The 13,965-nt window shown below is 41.1% G+C and overlaps 2 protein-coding genes across 8 annotated transcripts in view; one reads left to right on the forward strand and one right to left on the reverse strand.

Annotated features, from left to right (window-relative positions):
• Positions 1-13,965, reverse strand: part of LOC128693861 (uncharacterized) — a 383,960-nt gene that overhangs the window by 285,128 nt on the left and 84,867 nt on the right. The window lies entirely within an intron of this gene.
• The window catches only part of LOC128693120 (ankyrin-3), a 358,860-nt gene that overhangs the window by 67,928 nt on the left and 276,967 nt on the right, over positions 1-13,965 (forward strand). For 4 of the 7 annotated variants that reach the window (XM_070081932.1, XM_070081926.1, XM_070081969.1 and 1 more), the window contains exon 2: positions 5,253-5,855. The exons of 1 other annotated variant lie outside the window; for it this stretch is intronic. In XM_070081932.1, coding sequence (XP_069938033.1) covers positions 5,829-5,855 — 27 coding nt within the window. In that variant the 5' untranslated portion in view covers positions 5,253-5,828. The remainder of the gene's footprint in view (positions 1-5,252; positions 5,856-13,965) is intronic. 2 more of the 7 variants (XM_070081946.1, XM_070081954.1) reach the window with 2 other exon arrangements.

The raw sequence follows: 13,965 nt of genomic DNA on the forward strand, positions 1-13,965 counted from the left end.
AACAGAGGATCCTGGCCTCAGGCTGGATTGCGAGGATGGGTAAAAACTTTAAACTGGTCAGTGGTATATGTTAGCTTACTTGAAGGGCACGTTATGTCAAGTCCTAGTTTTACCACCTTGACGGAACTCCTTCATTTTTGTCCCTCAAAATCCTTCGGAAACCTTCAGAATACAGTGGACCCCCAGTATTTGATGGCATCGGTATTCAATAAATCCGGTATTCGATGCATTATATCGCAAAAAAATTTCCTCAGTATTCGATTGAAAACCTGGTATTCGATACAATTCATACAAGACCTGTCCACGTGTGGCCTGAACTGCCCCGTGTGTGCCAGTGTTTACAAGCCAGCCAGCGTGCGCGCATCTAAGGATACATTCGGTACATTCCATATTATCCATATTATCACTGTATTTGGTGCTTGTTTCTGCAAAATAAGTCACCATGGGCCCCAAGAAAGCTTCTAGTGCCAACCCTGTGGTAAAAAGGGTGAGAATTAGTATGGAAATTAAGAAAGATTTTGAAGGGTTTGGGGCTAACTCTGAGAAGCCTATGCCAATTGTGGAATCCATTGTGCCTACTTCAAAAATTAAGGAAATGTGTGCACAGTGGTTGAAGTGCAAACCTTTATGGATGAAAATCACCCTAACACAGCTATTGCAAGCCGTGCTGGTGACTATTACAATGAAAATGTTGTGGCCCATTTTAGACAAACCGTAAAGGAACGGGAGGTACAGAGCTCTATGGACAGATTTGTTGTGCGTCAGAGGTCCAGTGACTCTCAAGCTGGTCCTAGAGGCATTAATCCTTAAATGGTCCAAACGTATATATACGTTTTTTCAACATCTGAAAGTATGTAAAAAAATGTAGATCTTCTCTTTTGTTTTACATTTGAAAACGTGTAAAAAAACTTTTATCTACATTTTTTTTGTTATATTTGAAAATATGTAAAAAAAAGTAGATCTACTTTTGGAGCACTACGAATTTGAACGTCGATCTCTTTGGACCGTTTAAGGGTTTATTTATTTAGTAATTTAAGCATACAAACAGAGGTACAAAAAATACAGGTAAGAGCAGCATGCCAAAGCCACTTATATGCATAGCATTACGGGCTGGCTTAAAATTAACTTAAGATTAACTAAGCAATGATGAAATCAGTGATAAAACATTATTGTAAACAGATAACTATAAAGCACAAATGAGTATTACAAAGACAGGTCATATGGTTGCTTGCATTGCTGTACATTCAGTCGAATGGAGCATTCTGTTAGGTAGTGTATTTAAAAAAATAATAAAGTTAGATTGGGTCCTAGGTTTAACATTTGTGTGATATAATTGTGAGTAACATATAGGATATACAATTTATAAGGTTCAGTTATTCAGTATTTATTTGGTTTTGAGTGAGTAAGTGATCTTTGAGAAGAGACTTGAATTTATAAACAGGTAGTGTTTCTTTTATATTTACAGGTAATGAATTCCAGATTTTAGGGCCTTTTATGTGCATTGAGTTTTTGCATAGCGTGAGATGGACACGAGGAACATCAAAGAGTGATCTGTGCCTTGTGTTATGGTCATGTGTTTTGTTGAGGTTGGCAAGGAGATGTTTGAGGGGAGGGTTAATATCAGAGTTAAGTGTTCTATGTATGTAATAGGTGCAATAATAAGTATGGATGTTTTGTATGGTGAGTAGGTTGAGTGTTTTGAATATTGGTGGAGTGTGTTGCCTGTAGTGAGAATTTGTTATCATTCTAACTGCAGCCTTTTGTTGGGTAATTAGTGGTCTGAGATGGTTAATTGTTGTTGAGCCCCATGCACAAATTCTATAGGTGAGATAGGGGTAAATAAGAGAGTGATAAAGGGCCAGGAGGGCTGACTGTGGAACATAGTACCGTATCTTCGATAGTATGCCTACAGTCTTGGAGATTTTCTTAGAAATTTGTTGCATATGTGTATAAAATTTGAGTCTATTATCGAGGTGGATTCCTAGGAATTTTCCCTCTGTTAGCTTTGTGATAGGTGATCCGTTTATTGTTATGTTAAGAGGTACATCTGTAGCTCTGTTACCAAACTGAATGAAGTAGGTTTTGTCAATGTTTAGTGTAAGTTTGCTAGTCCTCATCCAGGTAGATATTTTCTGTAATTCGGTGTTTACAGTATTGGCTAGCGTGACTGGGCTCGGGTGAGAGAAGATGTATGTAGTGTCATCTGCAAAAAGTGTGGGTTTGAGTAATTGCGAAGCATTTGGTAGGTCATTTATGTATAGGAGAAAGAGAAGAGGGCCAAGGACACTTCCCTGTGGGACACCAACTGTAATTGGTTGTGCGGAAGAGCTTGCCCCATTTGCGTACACATATTGGCTTCTGTTGCTGAGGTAAGACTTGAGGTAGTTGAGGGAGTGCCCTCTAATACCATAGTGTGACAATTTTACGTGGAGCAAGTCATGGTCAACTGTATCAAAAGCTTTACGTAAGTCAATGAAGATCCCCAGTGGGACTTCTTTTTTCTCTATTGCAGTGTATATATGTTCTAGCATGTGTATAATAGCATCATTAGTATTTTTATTAGGCCTGAATCCAAATTGGCAGGGGTTGAGAATGTTTTGGGAGATGAGGTAGGAGTAGATTCGTTTATGAATTAATTTTTCGAAGATTTTTGAGAGAGGGTGTAAATTGGATATTGGCCTATAGTTATTCAACTCTGTTTGGTCTCCTCCTTTATGGATCGGGGTGACCCTTGCTATTTTGAGAACTGTAGGGAACGTGGAGGATTCAATGGATTTGTTAAAGAGTGTTGCAATGATTGGTGATAGTACTTGTGACGCTTTTTTGTATTCACCTTTAATTTTCTTCTTTTGCACACCCTACCAAATTCATCCACCAATCTCTGCAACTTCTCAAAGATTCTGAAGAGAAGTTGCAGAGATTGGTGGATGAATTTGGTAGGGTGTGCAAAAGAAGAAAATTAAAGGTGAATACAGGAAAGAGTAAGGTTATGAGGATAACAAAAAGATTAGGTGATGAAAGATTGGATATCAGATTGGAGGGAGGGAGTATGGAGGAGGTGAACGTATTCAGATATTTGGGAGTGGACTTGTCAGCGGATGGGTCTATGAAAGATGAGGTGAATCATAGAATTGATGAGGGAAAAAGAGTGAGTGGTGCACTTAGGAGTCTGTGGAGACAAAGAACTTTGTCCTTGGAGGCAAAGAGGGGAACGTATGAGAGTATAGTTTTACCAACGCTCTTATATGGGTGTGAAGCGTGGGTGATGAATGTTGCAGCGAGGAGAAGGCTGGAGGCAGTGGAGATGTCATGTTTGAGGGCAATGTGTGGTGTGAATATAATGCAGAGAATTCGTAGTTTGGAAGTTAGGAGGAGGTGCGGGATTACCAAAACTGTTGTCCAGAGGGCTGAGGAAGGGTTGTTGAGGTGGTTCGGACATGTAGAGAGAATGGAGCGAAACAGAATGACTTCAAGAGTGTATCAGTCTGTAGTGGAAGGAAGGCGGGGTAGGGGTCGGCCTAGGAAAGGTTGGAGGGAGGGGGTAAAGGAGGTTTTGTGTGCGAGGGGCTTGGACTTCCAGTAGGCATACGTGAGCGTGTTTGATAGGAGTGAATGGAGACAAATGGTTTTTAATACTTGACTTGCTGTTGGAGTGTGAGCAAAGTAACATTTATGAAGGGATTCAGGGAAACCGGCAGGCCAGACTTGAGTCCTGGAGATGGGAAGTACAGTGCCTGCACTCTGAAGGAGGGGTGTTAATGTTGCAGTTTAAAAACTGTTAGGTAAGACACATATGCAACAGTTAGGTATCTTTATTATGAAACGTTTCGCCTACACAGTAGGCTTCTTCAGTCAAGTACAGAAAAGTTGATAGAAGCAGAAGATACTTGAAGACGATGTAATCAGTCCATCACCCTTAAAGTTTTGAGGTGGTCAGTCCCTCAGTCTGGAGAAGAGCATTGTTCCATAGTATGAAACAATATTGTTTCATACTATGGAACAATGCTCTTCTCCAGACTGAGGGACTGACCACCTCAAAACTTTAAGGGTGATGGACTGATTACATCGTCTTCAAGTATCTTATGCTTCTATCAACTTTTCTGTACTTGACTGAAGAAGCCTTCTGTGTAGGCGAAACGTTTCATAATAAAGATACCTAACTGTTGCATATGTGTCTTACCTAACAACCTGTCGGTATTTTATACCATTTTAATGTTCAGTTTAAAAACTGTAGTGTAAAGCACCCTTCTGGCAAGACAGTGATGGAGTGAATGATGGTGAAAGTTTTTCTTTTTCGGGCCACCCTGCCTTGGTGGGAATCGGCCATTGTGATAATAAATAAAAAATAAATAATAAAAGGGTGGTAAGGGAAGTAACCCCAGAAAAGGACTTGCTACCTTAAGTCCTAATGGAAGGGGATTCCCCTTCTAAACACTAACACCTCTCCCCTCCTCCCATCCCATCATTCATAACCAGATCTTCATTAAAGGTAAGTGTCAATTATTTTATTGTTATTGTAATTATTCTATTGCATTAAACTTAACCCTTAAACGATCCAAACAGATTGACGTTCAAATTCGTAGTGCTAAAAAAGTAGATCTACATTTTTTTACATACTTAAAGATGTTGAAAAAACGTATATATAATTTGGACCATTTAAGGGCTAATATTTCATGTAGTAAAATTTTGTTTTCATACTTTTGGGTGTCTTGCACGGATTAATTTGATTTCCATTATTTCTTATGAGGAAAATTGATTCGGTTTTCGATATTATCGGTATTCGATGAGCTCTCAGGAACGGATTAATATCGAATACCGGGGGTCCACTGTATTAGATTCGCTTACCTTGTTGATTACTACACCCAACAGCAAAATAAGCTTTATATTATTATTATTTCTATGCCTTTAATAGTTAATGTTAAGCATTAAACCCAAAGGGGTAGAGAGACTTAAAAAGATGATGGATATGGGTATGTGGCTGTCAATGCTGTTTCACGTTCAATATGGAAAACAAATAACTTGTGATGTCACGTGCAAAATTTCAATATCTTAAACCTGTATGCATCACACGTCAGTTTAGGAATCGGAGTTAATCTGGTGTGAAACATTTTCCTGGATCAAGAACACTGCACCAGAATGAAGGTCACTTGATTAAGAGCTAATATTTAAAAAAGAAATGGGTATATAAATGTATATAGCATTCACATTCAATTAATTTTGCACATTTTTATTGTTGTCTTCTTTATTTTCAGTTACCAAAGAAAACAAGATTAATTCATCAGATGCTTGAGTTCTGCAGGAAAGGATGGATTGATGTTAATACCTGCTGACAGCCACCTTGCTCTTCCTATAAAATTGTTTCTCTGTCGGTGACCATCTCTGAATCTCACTCTAGGTAGAGATTAACACCTGTGTTGACGGATACTTGTAGTACCTTCCCTATCCCCCCCCCCCCCAAAAAAAAATAATGCTTTCCTGCAGGTGACTATCCTTCTGATTTTCACCCTTGCTAGAGAGTAACACCCATCTTGACAGATACTAATAGCACATCCCTCTACACTGATTCCGTGCTGGTGACTATCCCTCTGAACCTCACCCTTGCTAGAGATTAACACCCTTTTTGATGGAGACTAACAGATAAAACCTCACCTATACCCCTCCCCCCACCCCCCCAAAAAAATGCTTCATTACAGATGACTATCCCTCTGAATTTCACCCCTACTAGAGATTAACACCCATCTTAACGTATATTAATAGTACCTCCCTCCCTCATCCTGCTGGTGAATAATATCCTCTGCCCCCCCCCCCCGTAGCTCGTCCACTAGCAGATGGGTACAACAACTGGAGCCACACAGGTGAGTGTCAGATCTGTGGAACTCACTGAATAATACAGCAAACCCTCCATGTAACGGACTTTAGAAATACAGAACAAAATCCGCTGGGTCAAATGATTTGGAAACAGTGGACCAAATTTGTAGGTTACAGAATGTTCCATTATTGTTACAGTCACAGCTGAACAATCTCTTCTCAGTCTACCACAATTGTCATTACTGGTTACCTGCTTCACCCAGTAAGTCCATTAAATGGAGGGTTTCTTTACATGTTTCTACTTCTATGTTTTTCACTGTCATTCTGCACATGATAGTGCAGACTTTTAATTAAGTTGCTCTTAATTAGGTATCCCTCAAGGGATACTTTTAAGTGGTTGCCTCAATTTATAACTCAGAGTTTTCATTTATAACTTGATAATGCTGAAAATTTGACAATACAGTTTAACCTCTAATTACGAAACTCGTAAGTAGAGGTTTTGCTGGATTTGCTCATTTGTAGAGTCAATTTTCCTCATTTAAATTAGTTGAAATGGAATTAATTTGTTTCAGTGGAATTCCAGGCATGAGAAAATACTTTAATAGTTTCCCTAATATCAACTCTATAGCTTATTTATCTATCACAATTCATGTAATATGACAGTAAACCATATTAATAACACAAACATGATATATACACTAGAATGAATAAAATACATGTCATTAGGTATGTGGCTAGTGGTGGTGACAGCAGCCATTGTTGTTGGGGTTTATAGGGCCATCACAGTGGCCATTCCTGCTCCTGACTACATGTGTAGAGAACCTAGGATAACCCAAAAAAGTCAGAGTGACTTATAAGTGCTACACTCTTAATGCTTCACTTAATTGCTACACTCTTAATGCTACACTTAATTGCTACATTCTTAATACTACACTTTGCCACAGCTACCTCATGTCTGCCACTTCTGCTTTATGTTGTCTGCCATTGCTGCCTCATGTTGTCTGCAACTGCTGCTTCATGTTGTCTGTCACTGCTGCTTCATGTTGTCTGCTACTGTTGCTTCATGTTGTCTGCCACTGCTACCTCATGATGTCTGCCACTGCTGCTTCATGTTGTCTGCCACTGCTACCTCATGATATCTGCCACTGCTGCTTCATGTCTGCCACTGCTACCTCATGATGTCTGCCACTGTTGCTTCATGATGTCTGCCACTGCTGCTTCATGTTGTCTGCCACTGCTACCTCATGATGTCGCCAAAGAATCGAACATTTCTGCTATTTTGAGCTCAATTTCAAGGTACTTTTCATCGTGAAACCAATTAAAATCATATTTATTTTTGTAGTATATCTTCCATTCTATCACATGAGACCAAATAAAACGAGAATACAACCACAAAAACCATACAAAAATATACCGCTAAGGGGAGGCTAATGGCTGAGAAGTGAACTCCGTTATTTAGTGTCCGGTTTCTTTCATTTTTGGTGTACGTTAAGAAGCATCTTTTCATCATACATTGCCTGAGTTTCAATAAGATAGTCCAACAAACAACTGAGATCCAGTTCCCTAGATCAAGAGCAAGATCCCCCTCACCAGTGTCAACCTCCCTTGAGGCCCGCTGGCATCTGGAAATTTTGATCGCGTCTGGAAGCAAAAAATCGACTGAGAAGCTGCTCGTATCTGGAAAACTTGTATGTGAATGCACTTGTAAGTAGAGATTCCACTGTACAGTGGACCCCCGACTTACGATATTAATCCGTTCCTGAGAGCACATCGTAAGACGAAATTATCGTAAGTCGAATTAATTTTCCCCATAAGAAATAATGGAAATCAAATTAATCTGTTCCAGACACCCCAAGGTATGAAAAAAAAATATTTTTACCACATGAAATATACATTTTCCTACACACAAACAGAAGGATACATGCACAATACATGGTGTAATGAAGAATAAATGACACTTACCTTTATTGCAGATGTGGTGATGAGTGATGGGTTGGGAGGAGGGGAGATGATGGTGTATATATTTTTTGGAAGGGGAATCCCCTTCCATAAGGACTTTAAGTAGCAAGTCCTTTTCCGGGGTTACTTCCCTTCTTCTTTTAATACCACTGGGAACAACTTGAGAGTCACTGGACCTCTGTTGCACCAAAAATCTGTCCAGAGAGCTCTGTACCTCGCATTCCTTTAAGATTTCCCTGAAGTGGTTCACAACATTGTCACTGTAAAAGTCACCAGCATGGCTTACAATAGCTGTGTCAGGGTGATTTTCTTCAATAAAGATTTGCAGTTCAACCCACTTTGCACACATTTCCTTAACCCTTTCAGGGTCTACAGGCTCTCTCAGAGACTTGTTCTCAGGGTCGGCCAAATTTAAAAAAAAAAAAATTATTTTTTCTTATGAAAAGATAGAGAATCTTTTCCTGATCATAATGACACCAGAAATATGAAATTTGATGGAAAACTTACGGAATTATGCTCTCGCGAAGTTAGCGGTCTCGATGATGTTTACGCATTGGCGATTTTGCCCACTTTGAGCCCTATTTTCAGCCAACTCCAGTGTACTTGTCAACAAAAATCATAACTGTTTCGCTAGAACTCCATTTTTTCTATCGAATGAGTGCAAGAAACCACCCATTTACGGTTTCAACTATCCAATACAGTGGTCAGAATTTATCAATTTTGCCAATTTCGCACAAATTTCAAAAGATGCCAATTTCCGAATAGGGTCCAGAATAAACAAGAAAGACATTCCTGGCACTAAAATAACATTTTCTCTGTTCATTAGTCATGTCCCCATGCCCCTCTCACATTCTTTTGCTTTCCACTTTGAATTTTTATTCTCACAAAAAAATAGAAGATTTACTGTTATGCAGACTACTGCATTGGTGTAGAAATGGTATCAGTAATGGTTTGTATAAATAATATCAGCGCACTTGTGAAAGAATATTAGACTCACCAGTTGACGTGTATTGGACGCATAGCATGATTTGTTTACTTTTGAACTTTGGTAAAAATTGAACATTTCTGCTACTTTGAGCTCAATTTCAAGGTAGTTTTGTTTATAAAATCAGTCAAAATCATCTCAATTTCTTGGGTGGCCTGGTGGCTAAAGCTGCCGCTTCACACATGGAGGGCCCGGGTTCGATTCCCAGTGGGTGGAAACATTACGACACGTTTCCTTACACCTGTTGTCCTGTTCACCTAGCAGCAAATAGGTACCTGGGTGTTAGTCGAATGGTGTGGGTTGCATCCTGGGGACAAGATTAAGGACCCCAATGAAATAAGTTAGACAGTCCTCGATGACACACTGACTTTCTTGGGTTATCCTGGGTGGCTAACCCTCCGGGGTTAAAAATCCAAACGAAATCTTATCTTAATATGTCTTCCATTCTATAAAACGAGACCAGGAAAACTAGAATACAACAATAAATACCATACAAAAATACAGTGCAAAGTCGCTGTTTTAATCCAAAAACACTGTAAAAAAAAAAATTTCTCATTACGCACTGTGTGCTGCAGGATTTTTTTTATACCACGCACACTGACCACATAGACCCATTCTTTCATATGTAGACCTACCAGCTTTCACTAGATTTGAGGGCGCTAGAATTTAGGCGTACTAGTAGGTCAAAAACCCTGGTGCGTAAGCCGTACTAGTATGGCCGAAACCCTGAAAGGGTTAATCTTTGAAGAAGGCAACTTCCTCAATTTCTCTCTCCCCTTCTTTGAAGCAATTTCCTCAATTGTGGCCTCTTGCTGTTGCAGATGCTCTTGCAGCTCATCAGTGGTTAGTTCTTCATCATTGTTCTCCACCAACTCTTCTATATCCTCCCCACTAACCTCCAACCCCATGGACTTCCCCAATGCCACAATAGATTCCACAGCTGGCATAGGCTCCTGAGGGTTAGCCCCAAACCCTGCAAAATCCCTCTCTTCTACACATTGTGGCCACAATTTCCTCCAAGGTCCTGTTAGTCACTCCCTCCCAAGCCTTACCTATAAGGTTTACACAATTGAGGATACTAAAGTGATCTTTCCAGAACTCTCTTAGAGTCAGTCGAGTGTCTGAGGTCGCTTCAAAGCACTTTTGAAACATTGCTTTGGTGTACAGTTTTTTGAAATTTAAGATAACCTGCTGGTCCATGCGCTAGAAGAGAGGGGTGGTATTAGGAGGCAAGAATTTCACTTTAATGAAGCTCATCTCCCCCAAAATTCACTGCCAAGTCTGAAAGATGACCAGGAGCGTTGTCTAATGCCAGGAGGCACTTAACCCTTTCAGGGTCCGTCCCGTAGATCTACGGCTTTACGTTCAGGGTCCAAGCCGTAGATCTACATCATGAGCTCAGCTCACTCTGATAAACTGTGAGTGGTACATTTGGGCCTAGATATGAGAGAATACATCTATGTGGTATGTGTGCACCACATAAAACAGATCCTGCAGCACACTGTGTATAATGAGAGAAAAAAAACTGAAATCATGATTTTTCGATTAAAACAGCGACTTTGCAGTGTTTTTTCGTATGTTTTTTATAGTTGTATTTGCGATTTCTTGGTCTCATTTGATAGAATGGAAGACATATTGCAGAAATAGAGATGATTTTGATTGGTTTTAGCACTGGAAATGGCTTGAAACTGAGCTCAAAGTAGCAGAAATGTTAAATTTTTGACGATATTCAAGAGTAAACAAACGACCTCACACATCTAATACACGCCAGCTGGTGGGTCTAATATACATTCACAAATATGGTGATGATATTTATACAAATATTACAGTATTGCATAACAGTAAATCTTCTATTTTTTGGTGTGAATAAAAATTCATTATGTGAATAAAAAATCAAAATGGAATTTATTTGTAAAGCCTCAAAATGTAACTAATGAACAGAGGAAATGTTAGTGTAGTTCCAGGAATACCTACATTGTTTATTCTGGACCCTGTTTTGAAATTGGTATATTCTGAACTTTGTGTTAAATTGGCCAAATTAACAATTTCCGATCACTTTAATTCATAGTTGATTATTATTATTATTATAATCAAAAAGAAGTGCTAAGCCACAAGGACTATACAGCGCTGCAGGGCAGGAAGGAAGCGAGGGCATCAGGTGGCAAAAGGGAGATGGATGAGTAATAGGTTACGGATAACAGCAGGGTAGTGGATGGTGAAAGGGTAAAGGGCAGCAAGAGACTGAACTAGAAAGAGCTGAGGGGAGTGCGAAAAGTATCATCAGAGTTTGTGGAGTAAATCAGTCATTGTCAAGAAGTCAATGAGAGAGTCAGGATTAAAGGAGGGTCCATCAGCAAGAAGGGAAGGTAAAAGAGTAGTAGAACGAAGACGACGTTGGAGGTAAATTCTGCGTGCTCGTTGATAGAGAGGGCAGTCTAACAGAATGTGGCTAATCGATACTGGAACTTGACACTGCTCACAGAGAGGAACAGGGTGCCTCGCCATGAGATACCCATGAGTAAGACGAGTGTGGCCAATGCGAAGGCGGGAGAGAGTGGTCTCCCAACCTCGGCACTGATGACAAGAAGACGGCCAGTAACCTATGCTCGGTTTAATAGAATGAAGTTTGTTACCGAGCAGAGTTGACCAACGTTGTTGCCAACGGGTGCAAAGGTGGGTAGCTATTGCAGCAAAATAGTCCAGAAAAGGAACACCTCGATAGGAAAATGGTAGGTCATGTACTGCTGACCGCGCAGCAGTGTCTGCCTGTTCATTGCCCTGTACGTCGACATGACCAGGGACGCAACAAAAAACAATATCTTTATGTTTGGTAGAGATATGGCGTAGCCAAAGTTGGATATGGAGAACTAGGGGATGAGATGTATCAAATTTTCGTATAGCCTGTAGAGCACTAAGGGAGTCTGAGACTACTACAAATGATGACACAGGCATAGATGCGATACGAATAAGTGCTGCAAGAATGGCATACAGTTCAGCAGTAAAAATGCTAGGTGAAGATAGTAAATGCCACCGCACGACGCTGTCCGGAAACACTGCTGCGAATCCGACGCCGTCTGAAGACTTAGAGCCATCTGTGTACACAGTGGTGGCATGAGAATGGGAGTGGAAGTGATCAAGAAAAAGAGAGCGGGAAGCCACCGTAGGCAGTTGAGCTTTCGAGCAAGGGAGTGAGAAAGAACAGACCCGAACAGCTGGAACTTCCCAGGGGGGTAGGGAAAAGTGAGATGCTACATGAACATTTAAAGGTGGTAACTGAAGGGAAGACAAGAGTGAATGTAGTTGAAGAGAAAAGGGACGGAGCAAACAGGGGCGGCGAACAAATAAAGAATGTCTACTAATATCGGTGACGATTCTATAAATGGAAGGATTGTGTAGATCGTGAGAGCGTACATAGTAGCGAAGGCAATGGGCATCACGGCGATCAGACAAGGATGGAACATTCGCTTCTGTATAGAGGCTCTCAACAGGGGAGGAGCGAAAAGCACCAAGGCACAAACGTAATCCTTGGTGATGGATAGAGTTAAGGCTAGAGAGAGTAGCAGGAGAGGCCGCGGAATAAATCTGGTCACCATAATCGAGTTTCGATAAAACGAGGGCTGAATGTAGGCGAAGCAGAGTTCGACGATCAGCTCCCCAGGAAAGATGAGCAAGGGTTTTAAGAAGGTTTAGCTGGCTGTGACAAGTTGCCTTCAGAGAGGTAATGTGAGGTTTCCAGGATAACTGACGGTCAAAGAGAAGGCCTAGAAACCTGACTGTATCATGTTCGGGGATACAGGAGCCATAGAGATACAAAGGATGATCGGAGATAACAGAGCGTCTAGTGAAAGTAATTTGGTGAGTTTTGGTACTTGAAAATTTAAACCCATGCGTGGTGGCCCAAGTGGAAACACGGTCGACCGCATGCTGGAGAGAAACTGCAATAAGGTGACAGTCAGCGCCTGCACAAGCAATAGCGAAGTAATCAACAAAGAGTGATGACCAAATACTGGGTGGAAGAACAGAGGCCAAATCATTTATAGCAAGGAGAAAAAGTGTTGTGCTTAGAACACATCCCTGAGGGACACCTTCAGCTTGGACGAAGTCCGGAGAAAGAACATTATTGACTCGAACACGGAAATGTCTGTCAGTTAAAAAGTTCTTAAGGAAGGATGGTAGATTGCCTCGTAGGCCTAAGGAATGGGCCTGGGCCAAAATATTATACCTCCAAGTTGTGTCATATGCCTTCTCAAGGTCAAAAATATGGCAATAACTGAGTGATTATTCGCAAAGGCATTACGAACATACGTATCCAAGCGTAGTAAGGGGTCTATGGTAGAACGACCCTTACGAAAGCCATATTGACTAGCGGAGAGACTGTTGTGTGTCTCTAAATACCACATTAAACGTCGATTTATGAGACGTCCCATCACTTTGCAAATTGCACTAGTAAGAGCGATGGGGCGATAGTGGGAGGCATCATGTCCTGTAGTACCCGGTTTGCGGAAAGGGAGAACAATGGCAGATTTCCACAGCTGGGGAAGAACTCCTTGTGCCCAAATAAGATTGAAGAGGTGTAAGAGGACTACAAGGGCTGACCGATGTAAATGTTGTAACATACGAATATGAATGTCGTCAGGCCCAGCTGCCGATGATCGGCAAGCTGAGAGCGTGGCCACCAGTTCTTGAAGTGTAAAAGGCACATTATACTGTTCTTCTCTGAGAGAAGAAAAGTCCAAGGGTACTAACTCTCTGGCAGACTTTGAGGAAAGAAACGAGGGGCATAGATGGAGCCCTCGGGAAATACGGACCAGATGTGTGCCAAGTTCAATGGCAACGTCGAGAGGGTTTGCTACATCAACACCAGCGACCCGTAGAACAGGAGCTGGGTCAGGAGAGTATTTACCACTCAATTTCCTCACTTTTTCCAGACTGCACTCATAGAAGAAGCAGAGGTGATGGTGGAAACATAGTCTCGCCAACAAGTGCGTTTAGCTTCACGGATGACACGGCGAGTGATCGCACGCTTCTGCTTAAAATCAAGAAGTCTCTCAGCGGTTCTATTGTACCGGTACCTGCCCCATGCAGCACGTTTCAAACGTACTGCACGAGCACAAGCAGGAGACCACCAAGGCACGCACTTCTGAGAATGCCTGCCTGAGGTTTGGGGTATAGAATGAGAAGCTGCGGTATAAACTGACGTTGAGAAGATGTGT

Source organism: Cherax quadricarinatus, chromosome 6 (genome assembly GCF_038502225.1).
Source record: "Cherax quadricarinatus isolate ZL_2023a chromosome 6, ASM3850222v1, whole genome shotgun sequence".
NCBI classification, from domain to species: domain Eukaryota; kingdom Metazoa; phylum Arthropoda; class Malacostraca; order Decapoda; family Parastacidae; genus Cherax; species Cherax quadricarinatus.